The sequence below is a fragment of the Antechinus flavipes genome, chromosome 5 (assembly GCF_016432865.1).
Source record: "Antechinus flavipes isolate AdamAnt ecotype Samford, QLD, Australia chromosome 5, AdamAnt_v2, whole genome shotgun sequence".
Lineage (NCBI taxonomy): Eukaryota > Metazoa > Chordata > Mammalia > Dasyuromorphia > Dasyuridae > Antechinus > Antechinus flavipes.
Window position 1 is genome coordinate 129,533,626 of NC_067402.1, and position 25,524 is coordinate 129,559,149.

Below are 25,524 nucleotides of genomic sequence, written 5' to 3' on the forward strand. Positions count from 1 at the left end.
GCCAAAGTATAAATTACTTTTATTATTTAATCCCAGGTAAATGCCAAATATTTGTATGTTTTTGCTTTAAAGTAAACAATTAATATTTATTTTTCTTTTTGTAATCAATATGTGCTTTACATAGTCATTTAGATATAATGAGTCAGAATGGGTCCACGGTATAGGATTACAGGTTTCTGTCTTTGCTTTTCCAAGTCATTTGGGGGTTTACTTTAAAAAACAGTGATAAATAACAGTCTTACTGTATCTTATTTTCCCAATCTTAAAACCAGGGATGTAATAAAACCTATTTAATTCATAAGAATCTTCAGAAATGATGGAATAATAACTCCCATAGAATAACACTAACACATCTTGCCAATAAGATATACTTTAAAGAATTAGATATATTTTAAAGAATAAAATATGAACTGTTTAGGCAAGGAGGAAGACGATGGGAAGCCCAGAGTTAGTCCAGCTCTATGATTTCACTAAGATTAACTCTTAATATGGAGGCTCAACTAATGCCAATTGGCAATTGTCATCCACAATTTTGGAGAATTTCCTGGGGTGTGAATAAGTTAGATTGCTTATTCATGGTCACATACCTGAAATGGTCAGAAAAAAAGGACCTGAACCCAGATTTTTCTGACTCCAACACCAATCAAATACCCTATTCTGACTCTCATAAAAATATAATAATTGGTATGTTCCATGGAAACCCAGCAATTAAAGAAAAAAATAGAGTAAGCATTTTGTAAAGCAAGTAATTATTTTATAATGCAGTTAATCACCCTCCCCAATTAATCTGTTTGGCAAGCACTGTATTTTAATAATTTAGATCCATACCTAGTTACAATTTTTAATTTGGTAAGGTTCTTTAAAGTTGTATTTTATACAAAAGCTAGTAACCAAGTTTTCTAGATTGATAATCTTGGTCCAAACTAATCAAATAAAAAAAAAAAAAAAGAAAGAATGTAAGACTCACTGGGAAAAAATGCTGGCATGACAGTTTTTACTATACTGTAACTTTCCATTTCATTATTCTGGTTTGTCAAGAAATAAAACATCATGAAAACTGTTCAAGTCACTTAATAGAAGTATGAATGTCTATACATTTTGGCTCAACAGTCAGAGTGATTTTATCAACTTAAGAATTGAAACATACACCAAACACATAAAAAATCCTCAAGGACTTACCATCATATTTTGCTAAAACTGCCTGAACATCAGCATATGCTTGTAGTTCCAGTAAAGCTTCTAAAAGATTTTCATGTATGTTGAACATGCTTAGGAGAGGAAATTCCTTCATTAGCTAAGGGAAAGAGGAGGAGGGGGAAAATTAATTAATATTGAATTTCAGGCAACATTTCATTTTTTCCTTTTCCATAAAAATTTCATCTTTGAATTTACAAAAGCTATATAGGAAAGATTGAAGAACACTTACAAAATAAACATTTTCTATTATAATCATGATATAAAACAATAATTTATATTTGTGTAGATCTTCAAAAGTTTACAAAGTTCTTTCTTTATAATTTTGTGAAGTAGAAAGCAGAAGTATTAATGGCTACATTTTACAGAAGAAGAAACTGAGGCTTTAAGTAGGTAAGTTATCTGAACATGAGCATACTGTTAGGAAACATTAGAGCTAATACTTGGGTATGGGTAGCCTAACTTTTAGTGCATCACTCTCCATTTCAACATGCCACCAGTCTATCTTAACAAGGATGAAATGGTTCTATATTAAAGTAGATCATTCTATTGTGTTCTTTATGAGAGCCTTTTCTTTCATTATTCTTCTTCTTATTATTAATCTTTCACATAAATTTTTAAAATTTTAACTTCAAAACTCTCTCCCTTCCACTAGCCCTTCATCCAACTCATTGAGAAGCCAAGCAATATGATACATGTGAAGCTATGAAAAACACATTTCCATATTAGGAAAAAAAACCTTGAAAAATAAAGAAATGGGGAAAAAACTATGCGTCAATCTGCATTTGGAGTTCATCAGTTTTCTCTCTTAAGGTGGATAGTATTATCATGCAACCTTTTGAATTGTCTTATATTGTGAAGAATAAGTTATTTACAGTTGACCATTATTACATTATTGATGTTATCATGCATAATATTCTCCTTCTGCTTATTTCACTTGTATCAGTTCATGTAAATCTTCCCAGGTTTTTCTGAAACCATCCCTTCAGTGATTTCTCATAGCACAATAGCATTCCATTACTATCATATACCACAAATTATTTAATTATTCCCCAATCAAGGTCATCCTCTCAGTTTCCAATTCTTTGCCATGGAAAATGAGATGCTGTAAATATTTTTATACAAATTGGTCCTTTTCCCTTTACTTTCTTGTCTCTGGGTTACAGATGTAGTATTGCTGGAACAATGGGTATATAAAATTTTATAGCCCTTTGGCTAAAGTTTCCAATTACTCTCCAGAATGTTTGGACTAATTCACAATGCCACCAATGGTGCTTTAGTGTCTCTATTTTATATATCCCTATTGAGGGACTTCTAAGGAAAGTTTTCTCATTTTCCTTGAGGATTCAAGAAATACTATAATGGCAAACAAAGAGTACAACTATGGCACACAGCAAGAATTGGAAAATATGGAAATTTTGCTTTAAAGATTGACAATATCCACCTCACAGCTAGTAATCCCTGTCTCTTTTCTCTCTTTTCCTTTTATGGAAATTGATCCTCTTAAATCCCTCATTTCTTCATAAAATGCCAAATTAATTTATCCAAGGTACTATTCTGTTCTTATCATTTTCCTGCTCAGAAATCTTGAGTGGCATCCCACTCTCTTCACCTCAATCCCCCCATCCACCCAAGTACAGTTTATCTTCCTTATTTCACCTCTAAGGTCTTCCATTTATATAGCAATACATCTCCTAAGACCCTAAAAAATTGATAGATACAACCGCTGAACTGGTATAGGCAATCTCTGAAGGGTCTTGTGCAATGTGCTACAGGGTCAGAGAAAGCAAATATCCAAATGTCGAAAAGAGGGAAAAGAATTGAGTCTAAACATAAGACATCAAGGATCTTAATATGGATCTTGTACAAAATTCTAGAATACTATGTCTGCACCAAGAAAGGGAAGCTTGATCTGAAAGCCAGAATGCACCGATCAGACAGGTCATGTCAGATTAACCTCATTTCCTTTTTTTTATTTGTTCTACTTGACCTTGGAAGGCAGGAAGGAACTAGAAATAAATTGAAATTTCAGAGAAGCTGGCTAGATGAAAAGGGAAAAAATCCCTAAAAAGTAAACTGTGTTATCTCAGGAGGTAAAGGGTTCCCTCTTCACTGGAAACTTCTATAGGGAGCTAGATGACCACTTGGTTAGATATGGGTTGGGCAGGATGCTTGTAAGGGCTGAATCATCTCTGAGATTCTGTGATGATGTGGCCAGCCTATCTCTCAAGTTTACATCTACAGCTATTTGACTACAGAGAGCATATATTCCAGCCAAAGTGACTTCTCCCGAACAACTTAGTTGATCACCTTTGCAACTCTGACCATATGGCTCCTCTGGGACATTCCTTTTCCATATCTTTCTATCCATTCCCATTTAGTGTTGCTTCTTGCTGAAGTTCTTGCCTCTCTCAAAGTCTCTCTCAAATGCCACTTTATCCATTATTTTATTCCTGTTTTGCCCCAGTGTGATGTATTTCATTTTATCTGCATAGAACTTTGTTACTCTTACAATATTTGCCTTCATTTGCCTGATATGACAATTGTTTATGTCTCTCAGATGCTCTAATTCAAGAAGCTTCCAGGCTTAAGTTATCTCTCACACACACACACACGCACACATATACATATGTGTACATGTGTATACATATAGGTACGTATGTATGCACACATGTGCATGTGTGTATATGTTTTTATTTCTATGGCAGATGGACAAGAGGATTATTATGTCCCTTTCATTTCTATAATTGTGATTCCTCAAGCAAAAATTATCTTACTGGGATGAAAAAGACTGATCAGAAGCTATTTTTTAATGTTTAAAAGATTCTGAAAATTATAGAAATTTCAGAAACATTCTTAAAATGGCTTGGAAAGTAGATAGTAATACTGTCACACTACTATCAAATTTCACAAAATGCTACTTGTTAATTGAAGGAGCTTGGGAAAATCCCTTCCTTCCCAAAACCACAGTTTCCATATCTTTAAAATGAGAGAGCTAGACTAGATAATTTCTAAATCTTGTGATACTATGTTTCTTGTTCCTTCTCCCCTCATTCTTGAAAAGTTGGTCATATTAATTCAAAAAGGTTAAAATTCTGTTTTTGGTATGAGCTGATTTTGACTTTCCTTCCTCAAACTACTATAGAGAGATCATATCACCTTTAGTTCAACTTTCTAAATTATTATTATATTAATGAAAATAGCACATTACAACCAGAAGACAGTAGTGCTACCCTTTGAAGGTAACATATCTAAATGCATCTTTCCTTGAAGAAACAAGACTTGCAAAAAAAGTCTAATTCGTGGAATGCAGTGATCTGTGCTATGTATTTAACCAATTCCTTCATCTTATACCAGAAATGTTTGTAATTTCTTTTAAAGAAACAAAATATAGCATAACTCAACAACAACAACAACAACAACAAAAAAAAAACTTTGGAGTTTTAGAGAGCACTAAGTTACAAATCAGCCTACCAAGAAGATTATAATTTCCATGAGAGTGACCAACCTCACTCTCCTCAGAGATCTGCGGTAATTTCTTTGTTTGAAAGAAAACCAAAAGACTGAGGTACAAATTATTGGTGTTCTACAACCAATAAAATATTTTTTTACTCCAGTTTACTTTGATCACAGCTAATGCCACTCTGATTTTTTTTTCTACGTAGGCTTTTTTTTTTTGAGATAAAGTTCTATATCCCTCAGCGCTTGGCAGCAATTAAACCATTTTCAAAACTGCCATAATTAAAACTTGAAAATTTTGAACCAATAAGTGTGCTTAATATTAAGAAACCTAAATGCACACCATAATTCTAAATAAAACTGTAACTCAAAAAGGAAAAAAAATTGAAGTTTTAAAAACTATTCTGATACTTACCAGCTACATCTAGCAGGAGATAAATTAGCATTTATTGAGTACCTGCTGGGTACCAAGTAGTGTGCCAAGTCCTTTTATAAGCATCATCTCATTTAAACAATCTGTGAGAGAGGTGCAATAATTATTCCCATTTTACATGAAGAAACTGAGGCAGAGTTAAGTGACTGTCCAGAGTCACATACCAAGTAAGTGTGGCAGAATTTGAACTCAGGGTCCATTACTCTAGCTACTTATCTACCTCTAAATCATTTAACCTCTTTAAGTCTCAGTTTCTTCACCTGTAAAATGAGAGAACTGGACTGGATTGCTTCTAGCTCTAATTCTATCATCAAGTTAGTCTAACTGAAACATTACAGCAAGCTTCTCTTTTTTGTTCATTTCAAAATAATAATTCATTTTCAAAATTCTAACGATTAAGGAGAATACTCACCCTTTAAAACATCCTCTTGCATATTTTTCTCAAAATTCCTTAACAAATTTGAGAAGTATCTCTTGTTCTTTCACTGCCCAGAATTACATAAACCACTAGCATCGATTAATGACCATCCATTACTTCTATGGGACATACAATAAATGTCACTAGAATATATTGTGAGGCTCCAGAGAATCTGATTGATTAATCATGTTGAATAGAGTGCTGACATATTTATACATTTTAAAAGTTCTATCTGGGCTTTTGCAAAGATTTTATTTTAAATTTTACAATATAACATTCTAGTTTACTTAAAATGTATAATTCATATCATGGAACTATCAGTGAAGCAAAATGAACAGTTTCCATATCAAGACAATCTAAAAGGAAATAAAACATAAAGGACTTCATAAAAGACAAGCTATTCTGAATATATTTAAATTATATTAAAACATATTTTAAATTTTAACATTTTCTGATAGAGTTCTCCGTTTATTTACTAGAGCCACAAACCCTGTACTGATAACTGCTCTCTCCTGGCAGCAAGAAATTTCTCTCCCCTACTCTTCCTAAATATTAAAATTCACAAAGTATGAAAATCTCTCATTCTTCCATGACCCCTGCAATACCTACGGGGGAGAAGATGAGATGGGTTAAGGATAGAATTTCTATTTCAATTTTACATCATCTGGCTATTGTCAGTTCAAGTTTATTTCAATGGAAGAATATGATGCACTTATGAGGTTAACATTTATGAGTGAAAATGGGGAAGGGGGGGTGAGAAAGAAAGTTAATTTGATGGATTTGAAATGCTCTCTGGACATCACTTAGGACTGTAGCCTGGATGTATTCTCTCAGCTGTCTTACAAGATGAAAACAGCTGTTTAAACTCTTCAGGATTGATTTGTATCCACTTAAACATTTTATTAGTTTAGTTGTCCATATATTGTTTCTTGAGTGAGAAAACTAAAGTGAAAACTTTTTTACATATTTGGGGGGAAAGGTAATTAAAATAGATACTGGGCCACTTTCCCACTGAGGTCAATACAAGTTTGGCCTAATTAAAGTATATAGAAGTTGGCTGGCTTGGCTGCATTCAAATAGCATATTCTACACTGTTAAAGTTGCAAGTTTATCATTTTCAGTTACAGCTTCAAATAATGATATGAATAGGAAAACTGAAGGCACCATGTATTCTTAGCTATTCCAACAGTGATTTTACTGACACTCCGGGCCATGAAATGAAAAGATGAATTGTTTACCAGTGCCCTCAGAGCCTTTGATACTATTAGATTTACTTTGCCACATAAACAAAACATTAGAAAATGTCTTACAGAGAAGCTGAATCATGCACCAAAAAGAAAATGACCCTTTCCAGAGACAATCTGGAGCAATGCTTACTCTGTAACTTTTGGACACCAAAAAGAATTGGTTAGAAAAGGAAAAATTGGCTACAATTTGCTCTGCACAAATGTATTTAACTAACCTATTAGCAACCAGTTTAACAGATTCTTCCTTGGATTGATAACTGCTTAAACTGAACTTACTTGTAACACAAATAGAGACTTAGCGAGTATAACTATAAAAATAACAATTCAATTGAATGACACAATCATATAGCATCCATTCTGTAAAATAGATTGTGAACGTGCCAGTCAGATGTACAGGATAAACATACGGAGATTCATTACAGGAGTCCTTTAAACAATGAATTTCATCAATAAACTTAAAATGTGATTTAATTTTCATGTAAATTCTGGGGGAAAGAAGAAAGGGAATAAATTTGTTATATAAGACAAGGTATACCTGAACTGATTTGACAGAGTAATCTAGTTGAGCTTTTATTAAGAGATATGTGCCCCAAATATATCAAAATCTGTCAGTCAATAAACATCTATTAAATGCAACTATGTGCCAGGTACTGTGCCAAGCTCTAAGGATACAAAGAAAGGCAAAAGAGAATCTTTGTTCTCAAGGAATTCAGTCTAATGGGAGAGGCCACATGCAAACAATTATGTAATAACAAAGTAATACAAGATAAGTTGGAGCTAATCAAAGGAGGGAAAGGGCTAGAAAGAGGGAATCAGCAAAGGCTTCCTTTAGAAAGTGGGATTTTGATTGGACTTGAAGCAAAGCTGGTAGGTGAAAGGCAATCTTCACTTGAACATCATCAAAATCACTGACTATTTCACAAACAAGCTATAACATCTGATTGCACAAGTAGCCTTAAATTACTCAGAGGATCTTCATCTTCCACCCACTCAGTGCTAGCTTGATATGTTCTTATCTGTTCAAGAGGAAAACAGAGTAGGGGTGGTTTCCAGAAAACCTTTGTACATATAAAATAGAGCACTTTTTCATCTAAGTCTCATTACTTTCATCATAGTGTATTAGTGGCCTACTTACCTTCGGTATAACTCATGCCACAAAGTGTCTCCTTTGCTATTATTGATATGATAACAATTTTTCTCACTTTACAATAAATGCATTTTTCAATGACATGCTCAAAGGGACCTGTGTTGCCTCCAATTAGCAAGAATACAACCAATCCATGCCTACCTCTCCTAAGAAAGTAATAAAATTTTTAAAAAAGAGAGAAAGAAAAAAACAAAGAAGCAAACAACAAAGGTGAAAATATTATGTTGTGATCACATTCAGTCTCTATTGTTCTCTCTGGGTCCAGATGGCTCTTTCCATCATAAGACCATTGGAATTGGCCTGAATCACCCCACTGCTGAAAAGAGTCAAGTCTATCATAGTTGATCACCACATAATCTTCTTGTTGCTATATACATTGGAGATCATCAAAATCAATCACTTACTATTTCACAAACAAGCTATAACATCTGATAACACAAATAGCCTGAAATTACTCAGAGGATCTTCATCAGGCTTTTCTGATATCAGTCTGCTTGTCCTTTCTTATAGAACAATAATATTCCATTACATTTATATACCATAACTCATTCAGCCATTCCTCAACTGATGGACATTCATCAACTCAATTTCCAGTTCCTTGCCACTATAAAAGACTGCTACAAACATTTTTGCACATATGAGTCCTTTTCCCTTTTTTATGAACTCTTGAGCATACAGATCCACAGGTAGATCAAAGGATATGCATAATTTGATAGCCTTTTGGGCATAAGAAATCAAAATTTTAATTTAAAAAATTCTTTAAATTTTTGTTTGCATGTAGTTAAAAAAAATAAGACTATTGTTTTTTAAAAAGTATGAGTTTTTTTTTTTTCTGTGACTTCATTTTTCCTTCTATCCATTACTTTTTTAAATTTATCTTCCAGCATTTTCACAATTATCTTCTCCAACACAGACCTTTTGATCTATAATGGGTTTATTCTGGCTGCTTTACAAATCTTTGTTTTATTGACTGTCCTCTTTCTAACCAAAGAAACACGTTAAATAATAAAGTCTAAATAATTACAAGAGACAAAAAGGTCAAAATAATGTAGGCATTCTTATTAAGACCAATATAGTCTTTTTTGGTACAAAGAAATCCAATATTCAGTTTTTCAAACTCTGAAGTTCTATTAAGAGCATTCAATTTCAGTCATCTGTCTGCAATGATCATATCTTGGCTCATGCCAGAATCATTTTCACAGGAATTAATTGGGAAATAAATTAACATAATTCACTATATTTAGAAATTTTGCTTTTTCCATTCAATAACATTGCTACACCTAAACATCTTAAGAGACCCCAAACAGATGCCACTAAATGGAACTTTAGTGGCCTCTAAGAGTGAAACTTACCACTGAATTAACCTATCTAATTCATTCAGAACTTTCCAGGAAAATGATGAAATATCACGGGAAAAGGAAGCCATAAGAGCAATGGAATGAAAATAAAATAAAGACAAAAAGACAAGAGAAAAAGTAGAGAATAGGATAAATGAAGAAAAATAGGTCGAGAAGCTGAATTAAAAAAGGAAATTAAAGTTGTGGAGAACAGAAAGAATGCTTTCTTAGTTGTAATAATGTTATTTAAATTGTATTAAGTACTTTTTTCTTCCAACATATATAATTTCTATATTTAACAATATAACAGGAACTTCTAGTGCCAAATCAATCCCTAGGATGAGTAGAAAATAAGTTTCCAATGAAGATAGGAAAAGACCCAATTCTTCTTTAACACATCACTGATTTCTTGACAGTTTTGCTTATAGATATGAAGGGCTGTTATGGTCCAGAACTCTGAATTTGAAACAAGGAGTCTTACAAAGTGCTAAGTCAGTGGAATTGATAAGACAATGATTAACTAGTTTAGCATAGTGCTTAATAGTTCTCTAGTTCAGTACATGTACTTAGTACTTAATATAAGTTCTACCAGATTCACACTAAGATAAGAGAGCATATAAGCTCGGACAAACTCAGCCAGATTCAGAGGCAGAGAAGACAAAGGACTGGTGACAGGAGCTCAAGCTCTTGGAACCAAGGAGAGAGAGATTTCATTTCCACCTTCAGTCAGGCTCCTGGTGGCAGGGTCTCCTCCTGCATTTTCTCCACTGAAACCAAGACTCCGGAAGGCTTCTAAGACAGCTGCCCAGCCCCAGGCAAGGAGACAATAACGGATTTGGACTTTTAATACCTGGCTGTTCTTGTGATGATTACTGAACTGAAAGGAAGGCTGCTTCCAGAGACCCCCAGGAAAACCAAACCAAAGAACATTACAGATAACTAGCATTTTTTAAGCCTGAGGAGCACCACTGGTGTCTTCTATTTTTATGATGGCATTTTACTATCATGTAAAAGAAAGCAGCCTAGTCTTTGGCTTTAACTCCTAACCTGAATATTTCTGTATACATCAAAGGATGTCATCAAATTAAAAAAATAGAAAACTCTAAAAGTCTGTCTCTGTCCTCTCTTTCTCTCCCCTACCTCTCTTCTTTCGTACCCCCTGTCTATCTTTGCATTGATAATTTCTAAAAGTGGGCAGAGATAGACAGTGACTGGAGATGTTGGGAAATAAAGAAAACTATGATGAAATAATATAAATCCCCATCATGAAAGCATATATATACTCTCAAATATAGATTCTGGATCTGCTGGCTTCTACCAAATAACACCTACGAGGTCCCCTTTTATAAAAAACAAAAGTCATTACTTTGTCCATGATGGCAGAATTTGGAGGAATAAAAGACCAGAAATATCAAGGGAAATAATGAAAAAAAAATGAGAAAGAAGATGACCTAGCAGTAGTAGATATCAAACTATACTACAAAACAGTAATTATCAAAATTATTTTAATACTAGTTAAGAAGAGAGATCAAGATCAATTCCGATAGATGTGACCCTTGGCAACAATGAGATGATACAAGCCAGTTCCAATAATCTTATGATGAAGAAAGCCATCTACATCCAGAGAGAAGACTGTGGGAACTGAGTGTAGATCACAACATAGCATTTTTACTCTTTTTGTTTTTCTTTTGAATTTTGTTTTCTTTTTTTCATTTTTTCCCTTTTTGATCTGATTTTTTTCTTGTGCAGCAAGATGATTATATAAATATGTTTATATATATTGAATTTAACATATATTTTAACGTGTATAACATATATTGGATCACTTGCCATTTAGGGGAAGGAGTAGAAAATTTGGGGCACAAGGTTTTGCCCCAAATGACGAAAAAATTATCCATGTATATGTTTTGAAAATAAAAGGCTTTAATAAAAAAAAAAAGAAGAAAGGTCAATTAGTTGAACAGATTAAGTACATAAAAGCAAATGAATACAGTTTGGAATAAACCTAATCACTAAGTTACTAGAATAAGAAATTACTATTAGACAAAACTTTTGGAAAACTGAAAAACAACATGGCAAAAATTAGGCTTAGATCAATATCTCACAATATATATTAATAGCTCCAAATGGACATAAAACAGACATAAAAAGTGAAAACATAAGCAAGTTAAAGCAGCAAGAAAGAAATTATTTTTCAAATACATGTATAAAGTTAATGTCTAAACATACTACAGAAAATAACAGTGACAATTTTAATTACATAAAATTAAAAATAATTTACACACATAAAAACCAATCCACTTAAAATTAGAAGTGAAATATGTAACTGGGATAAAACATTAGGGAAAAAGTTTCTCTCATAAAAGTTTTCTATTCAAGATTTATTGAGGAGCTAATTCAAATTCATGAAAATAACTGATAAATGGTCAAGATATGAATAAGAAGTTTTCAGAAGAAGAATTCCAGCATTCTTTGTAATACATAGTAGCTGATTAGTTACAGGGGACAATATGTATAAATGGTCCAATTCATTAATAATTGGAGGACTTCAAATTATATCAACTCTGAAAGTCCCAATTTATACTCATTTCATTTGCAAAGAGCACCAAAAAAGACAAGGATACTGTTAAGAGGGCTGTAAGAAAAGAGGTACATAAGTGTACTGTCAGTGAAGTTGTGAATAGCCATTCTAGAAAGCAATTTGGAACAATAACTCCAAATCCTTAAGTTGCCAAATATCTTTTGATATTCCATTACTGCCTCTATATAACAAAGAGACTTTTCAAAAAGAAAAAAAGGATTCATCTGTATAAAAATATTCTTTTTTTCCTCCAGTAGCAAAAAAAAAAAAAGAAAAAAGAAAAAAGAAAAAAAAGAAAAAAGAAAAGAAAAGAAAAGAAAAGAAAAGAAAAGAAAAGAAAAAAAAGAAAAGAAAAGAAAAGAAAAAGAAAAAGAAAAAAGAAAACTAAGGGAGTACTCATCTCTTAGGGAATGGGTAAAAAAATTATAGTACATACATTTGCTGAATTATTATACATAAGAAATTATTAAGTGGAATTTTAGAGGAAATTTGGAAGACCTCGATGAAGTTATGCAGAGAGAAGTCAGCAGAATTGGGGAAAACAGGTTATCTAATGATAACAGTATTGAGAAAAAAATTTAGAAAAAACTTTAGTATTCTGATCAATAGAAAGATAAATCAGGAGTCCATAGATTGAAGATGAAACATGACACCTATTTTATGCTAGAGAAGTGATGGATTTAAATGCAGAGTAAGATATACATCATTGGAAATTGTCAATATGGGAATTTGTTTTATTAGATGATGCATATTTGTTATAAGGGTTTTATTTTTGTTTTTTAATTGTTCAATTGGGGAGGAAGAAATAATGATTGCAAAAATATATTTTTAAAAAGCAAATGTAGTGGGTAGAAGGTAATTGAAGTAAGAATTCAAGGAATGAGAGCGATTTAAAACTTTAAGGTTTTGCCAGAGTATTTTCTATGACTGTAGACTTGAAGTTAAAATGGAATTTGGAATGAGGAGAAATAGAGAAGAAAAAAGAAAAATGAAGGAGAAGAGATCTCCATAGATTCATTTGCTACAACTTCCTATATCTATATTAAAAAACCCATCTAGTCATGAAGTTAGGAATAGGAGAGTGCTGAATAAGGGTAGATGAATGATCTTGCTCACATCCCACAATATCCCTACAAATAAAAGAATGAATATATATTTGTTTAGGTCTACAATATCTATAACCCTCTGATCTACGAAGCTAGAAATTCTGGTATTAGCCTCCTGGTCCTTCCACTAACTAGCTATATAAAATCAAGCAGTGCAACTTCCTCATTTGCAAAATAAACATGTTGGCTTATATTATTCCAATGTTTCATTCTTGGTCCAATGTTCTATGATTAGGGTTATCAAAATTAAAACTTTTTAAAGTTAAAAAAAACATTTAATTTTAAAATTAAGTTTCTTTAATAAGACACAATATAATGTCACATCTCTATTTATTTGCAAATAACCATCCAATCTGATATACTATTAAGAGTATTGCAAGACAAAAACAACATAGGGCCAGTCATAGGTCCTTACAGATAGCCTGTTTCTATAACAAAACAATGGTTAAATGGGCCTGAACTTTCTCCCTCAGCTTAGGGTCCTACCTCTTAGAACAAATGTGAGCAAAACAGGAATTTAAGGCAGCAAGATGACGTAACAGATAAAACACAGGTCCTGGAATCAGAAAAACTCAGTTTTTCTGTGACTTTTTTTTTTTTTAATACATAAGTTATTTAACCTCTCCCTCAATTTTCTCAGCTGTAAAGTGGAAATAATAACAGCATCTACCCTCCCAGGGCTGCTGTAAATAAGATAATATTTATAAAAATAAGATAAGATAATTTATAAAAGAGCTTCTCAGAATGCCTAGGATGTAGTGAGTAGTTATGAAATGTTTGTTCCTCTCCCTTTCTTTACCCTCCCTCCCAAAATCCTAATAATCACAGTATGCCAACTTTTCAACCTATTTAAAATGTTCAGGCAAACCAGTAAAAATAAAATGAACTGTTACAAGTACAATGAAGCCAGGTCCAGTTCATTTACAAACTTATTCTACCTTTTGTGAGCTTTTGGAATCTTGCAGATCCAAAGTCGTTGCTAATATTGATACAGATTAAGAACAATATTATGGAGTGGCAACCTTTCAAAGATAAGCATTCTGAAAGTTTCATGTACTGGCTTCAGGTTCCTTTCCACTTAATATATGCAGAAGCATATACTATTTAAAAAACCATAATAGTGCACAAAGTTCTATATTTCTTTCTGAAGATACAAATTGGGGTACTTTCCTTAGATAATAGTTTTGCCCAAAAAAAAGAGAACACGCCTTTGTACAAAAGGTACCATCTTGATATTCTCCTATCTCACATATATGCCTTCTAGTCTCCTAAACAGTAACAATTAAGAGAATGTTATTTTTTCATTTGTATTTCATCCTTCCTCCATTCCACTGAAAATGGATTAGCATCATTCCTTTTTTCTTACACACTTTTTTCAGACCTGAGAACATAAATGACTTAAAAGTTACACAGACAGTTACTGGGAGAACTGAGATATCAGAACCTGCGTCTCCTGACTGATTTCCAGGATGGATTTTTGTGTTGCTCATTACAGTATGGTATCTTTCTATACAGAATTCTATACAGAATAACTTGGGATTGAAATTGTACTACAATTCTACTCCTACAAAAGGGGACATTCATACATCATACTAAACAACCCATCTTCAAATTTATGAAAAATTTCCATCAGTAGTTTTGTACAATCCTGGTCTCTTAACAGATTTGGACAAGATACTTTTTTTTGGTACAGTAAATGATAACATTCTGTCACTTACTGAATATTGTAAATGAAAGGGTTCTTGGAACTGAAATCAGAAGTTGGATCTCCTACATTGAAAGGAAAGATCTTTCCAAGAGATTTTTTTTAAATCCTCAAATAAGGATAACTATTTTATGTCCACAAATAAATTAGAAGCTTTAAGCAAGAAATATTCACAAAGGAAGATCCAGATATTATTATTACATCTGTTCCTTAACATAAGGTATTTTCTGTAGTGATTTAGGAAGCAAAAGTCCTTGTTGACCTTACTTAAAATATTCTAATTGTCCCCCAAATTAAAATTCTAGCTTCTCTTTTTGATTTCTTAAATTTTATTAACTACCTTCTTTCTGCAATTTAATGTCTAAAAAACCTTCTGATATTAGATAGGAACTAGAGAAATATATAAAATAATTTCAGTAGGATAGGGTTATAACAGAGTATATTACTATACAGTTGTTTATATAATGTTGTTCAAATTTATCACCAATTAAAAAACATACACAGAGCAAGCCTAAATTAATATAATTTAGCTGAAATAATATAGCTGATCCTGGAATAGATTTCTTACATGAGCTTTAAAGCATATCCTGCCTATTTGTAGCGACTACCATCTTCAACTAGAACTTCACATCAGATATCTTGCCACAAACCCATAAGTACAAATTCACACTCACATCTCTCATCATTTTGACTGCCTCCCTGGTCCTCCCAAGCTTTCTTGCACACATCGCTAGCCTCCTTTTAATGTAGACCAAGACATTGGTATCTCGTCCTAGAGAGGGAAAGAAGAATGAAAGTTATGAAACCATGATTGTTCTGCTGAGCAAAGAAAAAAAAAAAAGAATAATACAAAAAGGTCCATTTACCATCTCCACAGAGAAAAATTGCAAGTGAAGATTTATTGCTCTCCTTCACCACTTTTGTTATTGCCAAGAACCAGAACCCTATTGAAGATGATCCACAACCTGAACCCATCAATAGCAGAATGAACATACCATAGAGCACTAAGATTTTGAAAGGTCAGATCATCATGTGCCTGGTGACCTAGACGATATTATTAAGTAAAGATGCTGAACGAACAAATTAATGTCAGATTAATGATCTAGTTCTTAGTAAATATTTAGTAAAGAAATTCATCTGCTAGATTGTGCCTAAGATAATGAATAAACCCATCTTGCACTAAGGCTTACGAGCCAAGAATTACACTCATGTATGCATGTTTTTTTTCTAAGGATGCAAAGAGGTGAATCTCAGGTTGCATCCTGATGAAGAACTCCCCCCCTCCCCCTTTTTGACATTAAGTCTGGAGAAGCCACATCTTGAACTTCTGTTTTTTATTATTCTTGCCCTAGCACTAGTGACATCATAATCATCTCCAGGTCCCCAAAGCAGTCTATTGTAGATGGCAGCATAACACATTCCAGATATGACAATACAATGTGCAATGGGAAACAAAAATATCCTTGTGTTAGAGAAAGCATTGACAAGCTAAATAGTTATAACAATAATCACCAATATGACTCTTAAAAAATGCATTACCAACTTTTCATCTTAATCTTTTATTTAATTCTATGTCTTTTTAAATATGCTTTTAGACCAGTGAGAATATGCATGCACTAAATCCTCTATAAAATTACCATATTTCAGAAAATATAACACACCTGTTATAGATTAAGTACATGTATAATATGTAGCCATTAAAAGATTTTAAGACCAAAGTCCTAACATTTCATGTCTTAAACAATGAGAACAAGATGTGTGCTGAAAACTTTCCAAGTACCTACAAATTATTTTAAAGATGTGATTATATTTTTTGGATAGATTTAGGCAACAGGTTGAAAGGATTGAATTTTGAGGAGAAAAGAACCAAGAGGAAAGAGAAAATTTCTTCAGCTGTATTTCAGATTATGTAATTTTATGTATTAATACCCCAATAGTTCATAAAACACTCATTAACTACATATGTTTTCAAAATCCATTGTGTTGTGCCTAATGTTCATGTTTTCCAAATCAGGGCGGAGAAACAGGTGGTGATTAGAGAATTGCTTAAGCATGTTTGCTCATTGTAAATTAAATCTACATGTAATGAGGTATGTGCACATATCCCTGCATATGTGAATTGTGTGCCAAAGATCACTCTGGTGCCTGAATAGTGAAGATTAATGCAATGTGAGTTGTCACACAAAACCAAAATCAACACTAATGCTTAATTTGACACTCCCAGTTATGAGAAGAAAATACCATGTCTCATCTCTTTCTCTACAAATTGCAATTTGGAGAACACTGAAGAAAAAATCCCACTCTTTTCTGAAAATGACCTGTTGATGGGCAATGACACCATTTTCTATAAGGTTGGCTAATTTCAAAATTCAACTAATGAGAACTAAGGATGCCAAAAGTGACCTAATTCTCTCGTTTCTATATCTCATACCTCACTAAGCCTAAGATAAATGAACATAGGATTAGAAGACCAGAACATCAGTTGATGTAAAGGAAAACCAAAAAAGGGCATTAATTTGAGATAGTCTCTGAAGACAGCAATATAATGTGTCTGTTAAAAAACAAAAGAAAGGCTATTATAACTACCAAGTAACATATAAACATTTAGCCTTCTATATTTTTAAAAAAGTTTTTACTTGTCTTCTAATAAATGCTAAATGCTTGAACAATCAAATTATTTTTTCAGGTGGTTCCATTTAATGATTATACTGTCGCCGAGTTATGAGCTATGCTTTCTGTTGACATATGAGTAAGCATTAACCTTCCTGTACCTCAGTTACTTCATCTGTATAATGAGGAAGTTAATCTAGATGAGTTCTTAGATATTCTCAAGGTCTAACATTTTATGATTTCTCTGAGTCTTCCAGACCAATTTAGCTGCTGAAAGCAACTTTAACTCATATTTTGGAATAAGAGACATTTTATAATGGAGAAATATGTAGCAATGCTATAGATATGTTTCTGCATTATTAATATTCACCTTCATGACTGGCTCTATAGGCAGAAAAGAAATATTAAATAGGAGAATCTGGCTACTTATAGTCATGAAACTCACTTCTAGATCAGTTGAAAATTTATGTTACGGTAGTTTTTCTTTGGAGGAAAGCTTAGACACCAATTCTTTCCTGAACCATTCCCTGATTCACCCCCTCAAACACTCTTTCTCAGACATGCTTCATGTCGCCTCTCTGCTGAATCTCTCTTGGGTCTCTACTGAATTCTTAACTTGTAGGATAGCTACTTCTGGATGTGTGTTATCCACCCCCTATGAGAAGACAAGCTCCTAAAGAGGAAAAACTGTCTCTTATTTCCATTTTGTATCCCAAACACTTAGCACTGCACTACACACAGCAGGGGGGGTTAAGAAAAATTTGCTGAATCACTTTAAATGGAATACAAAGGAAGAATTAACACACACACACACACACACACACACACACACACACACACACGCGCACGTTCACGCCCCCTGCCTCCCCCCTCCCCCCCACCCCCGACACAGTTTAAGAAGTCTATAACTAAATTTCACAGCCAAATATTGAAGTGACTAGGTAGGAAAGGAATATCATTTTTTGGTCTTTTATTAATCAAAATGTTCACAGAATTAACTCAGAAGAAATCTTACTGTGTTGGGCTTCATATTGAGCTCCATGATGCTGCAGCTGTTGGGAACGCCTGTAACAGCCTTCTCCTGCCTTCAAAGCCTGTTTGAAGAGTTTCTCTGCCTCTACAATAGTGGTGGCTTCTTCCTCAGCCAGGAGGATGTATGCAGTGGCACACCTGTCAATAAGAGGAACAAAAAAGCAATTATCAATAATAAATCTAAGGAAACACTTAAGAAAGAAGGTGGGACAGTAAGCAGAATTTTGGAGTTATAGAAAGCAGGATCACCTGGCTCATTTTCTAAAGTGTTTATTTTTTTAAAGGAAAAAAACCCCTGCAGTTCAGCTTTAAGCTTAAATTTAAAAAGCATGGTCAGCCTAATATAATAGGGAAAAGGCACTGATTTTTGTTTATTTGTCACATAGGGATTTTTTTCAAGTTGTGGTTTGAATGAGAGAAGAATTCATTCCTACCCTATAAAGTTTTTCTTTGATGCCATAGCATGGCATGACATGGAGATGAAATCCATGCCATTGTAACATAAAACTTGTAAGGATTCAAATCTATGACTTGTGGATGAAGAGAAAAGAAGGGAACAAGCATTTATTAAGTGCTCACTATGTGCCAGGCACTAAACCATCTCATGTGAAGACACATAATTAATTATGGGAATTCTTTGACCCTGACAATCCATGAACACCCATCCCCCCACAAAAAAAAAAAAAAAGAAATGAAAAAGAAAAATTCTCTTAGTCCTATTTTTCACAGCAATGGTGATAGACAAATAGAATGACAGAAGGGCAGAAGGGTATTAAGATTTACACAATTTTTAGATCATCTATAAACAATATGGTATAACTATAGTTACTCAAAGTGAAAGGTTTTTGTCCACTGATCAATGAAGATAAATCATTACATAAATGTTAACAAATGTAACATTTTGTTTACTTGTTTTCTAGTCATTTCAACAATGAATGCCCCTGTGATGGTGAGATTCAGTTGAGTCTTACTAAAAAAGTTTCAAATAAGCTATCAATGCTTATATATATATATGTATATACCTGATTATCACTGTTTTCTACAAAAATTTTTAAAAGGATCATGGATTTAGATTTGGAAGTGCCCAGGTTCACACAGCTAATAAGAGTTTGAGGAGCCATTGAAAGTTGGGTCTTTCTGATTCAAAGTCCAAAGTTCTCTCTACTATGTAAAATGCCTCCTGATTTACTTCACCGAGTTGTTGCCCATAATATGTATTCCTATTTAGGTCAAACAAACCTAGAAATCATTTCAGGCAGTATAAATATCTGCTGCCTTTGCCACATAGAGACAAAGGCCAGAGGCAACACTAGTTAAGATGACAAATTCATATGGAAAAGGGTGATGGTAGATTATGAGCAGGAAGTATGATGCAGGGGAAAGAGCAATAGATCTGGAATCTGAGGACTGGATTTGGAATACTGTCTGCCCTTTCCTTGAATATCTCAGAGTAAGCCGTTTAACCTTGATAGGTCTCAAATTCTTCATCTGTAAAATAAGGTGGCAGGACTAGATCTAGAAGGTCCTCTCCAAATCCAAAACTGTTATCTTGTGACCACACAAAACAAAGAAAGAAAGAAAAAGAAAATGAAAGAGAGAGAGAGAGAGAAGAGGAAAGAAAGGAAAGGAGGGAAAAGAAGGGAACAAAAGAGTTATGAAGTACAATGTACTCTGCTAAGCTCTAGATATTAATATAAAAGCAAAAACAGTCCCTCCTGACCTCCAGTAGTTTATATATTGTAACAGAGGAAACCAAATATATAGGAAACTGATAGACAGGGAGGGAAATTTTGGTTTGGCAAAGTGAACAGAAAGCTTGGGGCAGATCCCAATTGAGTTTCATCATCTCAGGGATATTCACAGTTCAAAATGGAAACAAGTATGGAATGTATGTTAGAATTTCTGAAATGATCTGTCATCATCAGTGACAGAAGAATCCTATTGAACTTGAAAATATGTCAGACACTGACATGCTTTTAAAAGTAATTAATGACACATAAGATGGTGACACTGAGAAGAGTGGTTGTATCAGATCACATTAACAATAACAAAATCTGTATCTCGAAAACACACATCTTGAAACTTTCACTTGAAAACCTTGAGATCTTTTTATTAAATAAGATGGTAATAATAACTAACATTTATAAAATACTTTCAAGTTCATGAAACACTTTAAATTTCATTTGTGTCTCACTAAAACCTAAAATAGTAGGTGCTATTGGCATTATTACTATTATTTTACGATACTTGAGTGAGATGGTGATGCTGAATTTGAACTTATATCTTCCTGATTAGAAGTAACATGAAAGATAGCATATAATTGCCCTTGCTAAGTTCAAATCACCAGACCCAAATGGACTACAAAAAATTGGCATATATGATAGCTGAGTGATTGTCAGTAACCTTTAAGAATTCATGGAGGAAACCAGAGTTGTCATGATAATGGGAAAAGAGTGTATTTCTCAATTTTGAGAAAGGAGAAAAAAAGTAAAGTTTAAAAACTTTGTTAAAGAGTTAATTTGAGAAGATGCTATTTAAATCAAGAGTAAACATCAACCTATCTAAGGAAAAAAGCAGCAATCAAAATGTCTCTATGGTTATTCAACAGACATTTCTTAACGCATCTAATACAAAACAGATACTATTGTGGGTGACAGATATAATGACAAACCTATTCTGGCCTTCAAGAAGCTTAGAGTCTATTGTCAAAATAACTTCATTTCTATTTTTAAAAGAAGGAAATTAAATGGCTATATTAAGGTAATGGTGTAGATAGAGTATGACTAGACACATTCAAGAAACTGACAAAGTCTCTCATATGATGATACATTGTTGAAAAGATGTCAGCTACAAAATAATTCAGTTAGAATAAAAATTAATTGAATGATAAGATCAAAAGAGTAGCCATTATGAATTGATATCTACTTAAAAATCATAAGTTTAAAGTTTTAGGTGCCTTAGAGGTCAATCAATCAATAAACATTTATTAATCATCTATTATGTATCAGGAATTATGCTAAGTACTGGATCATTAAATACAACATTCTCATTTCATAAGTTAAGAAACTGAGGTGCAAAGAATTTAAATGATTTGCCCAAAGTCAAACAGCTAGTATCCAAGATATGATTTGGACCTGGGCTATCCCCAGTTCAGTACCACTAATGGAGGCCAACAATGGAGGCTCTAGCAGAGAAATATTCCTTCTTTTACTTTCCCTTTCATCCTTTAATCCCTACCTTCTCTTTCTCTTTCCCAGCTTTCCCAAAAGTTCCTCACTATCTGGCAGTAGCTCCAACGGCTAAGAACCAAGGTAGTCCTTTGGGCATTGGAGGTTGCAGGGATTGGGAAAATGAAACATTTAAAATATTGCATCTTAAGTTATTTCTAAACTCCACCTGCCTGCAGGTCACTCTCCTGGATTCCTGAATTGGTGATTGATGAGGTAAAAAGCAGAATTCCATTTCATTTTTTTAACTCTGAGATTATATTCTTTAAATTCCTTGTTAGCAACATCATTTTACTGAATTTTTACAATTTGTAAATGCCTTACTGCATATCATCCTTTGAACCTGAATCACTGGTATCTAGTTTAGTTCTGGCCTGGGATACATGGCATGATTTACTAACCTTATCAATGACCCAAAGCTAAGAAGGATAGTTAAGACAATTGATGACAAAAGTCAGAATCCAAAAAGACCTTAATAAGCTAGAGTACTGACTTAAATTTCATAAAATTCAACTTAAGAGAGATAAATGAAAATATCTATTTTGGAGTCCAAAAAAATCAAACTTAACAAGTACAATATGGAAGAGAGGTACGAAGATAACAGTTCATGTGAAATAGATTTGTGGGTTTTAATGGACTACAAGTTCAATTTGTATCAATATTGGATATGGCAGCTAAAAAAAGCCAATATAATCTTGACTGCACTGAAAAAAGCATAATATGTAGGAGTAGGAAGGTGATATTATTGTTATAGTCTGGCCAGAAAACATCTAGAATAATATGTTTAGTTCTGGGCATTTGGTTTTAGGGAAGAACACTGACAAATAAGCAAGGAACTAGGATGGGCAAAAGGTCTTGAAATCATGTCATCCAAGGATTAGATGAAAGAAATGAAATGTTTAGTCTAGAGAAAAGAAGATGGGGAATATGATTGTTGTCTCCAAGTATCTGAATGGTTGTTTATTGGAAGAAATTTTAGATTTGTCCTTCTTAATCTCAGAAGGCAGATTTAAGAGAATGGAGGAAAAGTTTCAGAGGAAAATTCAGACTCAATATAATGGACACTTCATCACGATGATCAGCTCTGTCTTCCTTAATAAAAGAACATAATGTGCACACCAGATGACCACTGACTGGATTCTTGGGCAAGTACAAGTAAGGGTCCTTAAATCGCTAAAATGTTGTAATGAATATTATTTTTAAAATAATGATAACATCTAGGAATTAGAATTTCCGATGGTTCAGATTCCTTTCCAGCTATAGAATGGTCAATTATCGTTCTCTAGAATTAAGACCCAAATCCTTTTTATTGTTATCTAAAAATATTAATGTTTCTGTAAGTAAGAAAGAAATTAGTAATTAATGAATTCTTAATAGGAGGCTTTGTGGTAAAACTGATACTTCTGTATGTCAAGAAACTTTTGGAAAATGAAATGTAATAGGAAAATAATAAGTATTAGGTACTATTTATACTAAGTCAGATGATACAATTTACCTTTCTATCTTATCCATTGCCTAGTCCATGGCCATTTCCTTGTTTATCAACATTTTGATCAGGCTATGGGGAGAAAATAAATACTAAACAAGACCCAAGTTTACTGATTAATTTTGTTTCTGATAAATGGCCTTTGTAACTGGCAGAGGGATGAGTTGAATCAATCACTTATGGGAGGGTTGGGGTTTAGCTTCTTATTTTCCAAGATTCTTTGAGAAGGAACCTTGTGAAAATAGTTAATTTATCCATCCTTTGAAATCTAAGTAAAATGTTGCTTACTCTATGAAATCCTTTTCTGATCACTATTGAATTTCACATGGTACTTCTTATGTGCTTATATAGGGAGATAAGGAAGAATCTATGGCGTGATATAGTCTAATGGGTTTGGTTTCAGAGTTGGACTCAGAACACTAAGACCAATGCTGCTTATACTACATCAGGCCAATCACTTAACTCCACACTTACACATTTAACACACACATCAGTAAAACAGAGAAAGTTTGTCTATCTCTAAACTATAAAACACTATGTTAAATATTGCTATTATTATTATTCTTTATACTTACTTGTCCATGTGCCATATCCCCTTTCCTCTCCCCCTCCCCGCCCTATCCCAGCTCCGGTCAGAGTTTTAAACTCTATAAATATATGCAGAGACCATGTCTTATCTATTATTGTATTTCAACTTTTCCAAGCCTATATGAGGATTTCTCCATTTTTTTTTTTTTAAGATTTCACTTGTCAATTACAAAGGAGACTGACCATACAATGTTCCTCAGTATCTGGTTACAATGTTTAACAGCACTTGTCAGGGCAACATTTATTTTTGTATATATTTGAAATATATACATATATTTCATTATTTATATCTTGGTATACTTTACCCATTAGCAGGAATAACATCTAAAAATATGATATTACTATAGAGAATTCTGAATCAGTTATAATTTCTCCTGCTTAGAATGCAAGTGATAATATAATTTTGAAACTATATGGCACCATGAATTTCAATTAGGTCTAAAAATTGACTATATGTCATCTCTGTGTGTTTATGTTAAATTTTTTTTGTTAAAATTTCAGTTCCCTATGTAAATTATCTAGTTCAAATTCACAATCTATTACAGTCTGATATCAATAGCAACTCTGCATTCCAACCCAGTATGGAATTTTCATCATGGAGATTAAGAAAAAACATAATATTCCTCTCACTTACTCATTTAACTCTAAGGCTTCATGTGCTGCAGAAATTCTAGCTTGGGGGTTCCTTTCTCTCCAGGCTTTCTGCATGACTATTAATTAAAAAAGACAAAAAAAAAAAAAAAACCACATCAATCATAATAGATGCATCAGAAGAAATCACGTATACTGTGACATCTAATTAAGTGCTTGAATTAGAAAATACTGTACATACCAAGAGAATCAGCCAATCTCCCTAAAGATACATAATTAATCGATTTTGCTATTATTCTCTTTTATACTCAGATTGCATAAAACTTTTGTTCAATGATGTGTCTACAGAATTTAAATTTGAAGATTCAAGAAAGTTAAGGAAATAAGTTTCTAAGAGGTTCCTAGTCACCAAATTTAAATGTCAGAATCTTCTATGTCCTCAGAAGACTGAAGTATTGATAACTTGTAATGACCACACTAACAACCCAGATACCTCAGAATCAGCCAGAGTCAGGATAAGCAAAAGTTCTTAATCTTTATTCTCAGTCCTTAGACGCAGGATTGAACAGAATGAAAGCAGAATTTCTGTGACCACCTCGTCTACCGCCAAGAGTGACTCTGGCTAGTCTTATTCTACCCTCTAGTCCCTCCTACAATCTTCTGTATACACCAATCATTAAGCCAGCACAGATAGTGGAAAGGACCATTTTCCAAGCATATGCCCATAGAGTATTGTCCAATTGGTAGTTAGCCTCAAGTGCTCGGCTCAAAGAGTTTCAGCCCTCTACAATAACTTCCCTTCCAATTAGTCAATACCATCATTTATATCTGCTGTTTCTCTATTGACAATGCTTGCTGCAAGCCCATGTACATTATAGTATCATGCTATACCGTTTTTGAATTAACATGCAGGCAGAGGACTACATTTTCTATTATACACACACACACACACGCATGCACACATACACACAGACACATACAGCCATCTTCCCTTATACAAGAGTCAAAAGTTTCCCTTAAAATGGTTTCTCTTGCAGAGCAAAGCACACAATTACCCCGTGTAGCCATTACTATATATACAATGCCTAGTGGATTGTTCAGTGGTGCATGACTGAAGATGAATCAACTAAAAAGGATGGAATTCTTATCATTTACATTCACTAGTTCTTAAGTTTTAATTGAACAAAGTATTTTCCTTCAATCACTCTAGGGGCAGATTCTGAATCTTAAGTGTAACTTTGCTTTAACACAGTATCTGTGTTTGAAGGAACAAAAACAATTAAAAAAAAACTAAATGAAAATTTTATTTTTATTTTATTTTTATTTTATTTTATTATATATATATATATATATATATATATAT

General features: G+C 33.2%; 1 protein-coding gene across 6 annotated transcripts in view; it reads right to left on the reverse strand.

Annotated features, from left to right (window-relative positions):
* ST7 (suppression of tumorigenicity 7) overlaps positions 1-25,524 on the reverse strand; it is a 288,256-nt gene that overhangs the window by 73,644 nt on the left and 189,088 nt on the right. For all 6 annotated transcript variants that reach the window (XM_052001658.1, XM_052001656.1, XM_052001657.1 and 3 more), the window contains 4 exons: positions 24,205-24,280; positions 18,253-18,407; positions 15,302-15,399; positions 1,180-1,294 (listed from right to left, as the gene is read on the reverse strand). In XM_052001658.1, the coding sequence (XP_051857618.1) occupies positions 1,180-1,294; positions 15,302-15,399; positions 18,253-18,407; positions 24,205-24,280 (444 nt within the window). The remainder of the gene's footprint in view (positions 1-1,179; positions 1,295-15,301; positions 15,400-18,252; positions 18,408-24,204; positions 24,281-25,524) is intronic.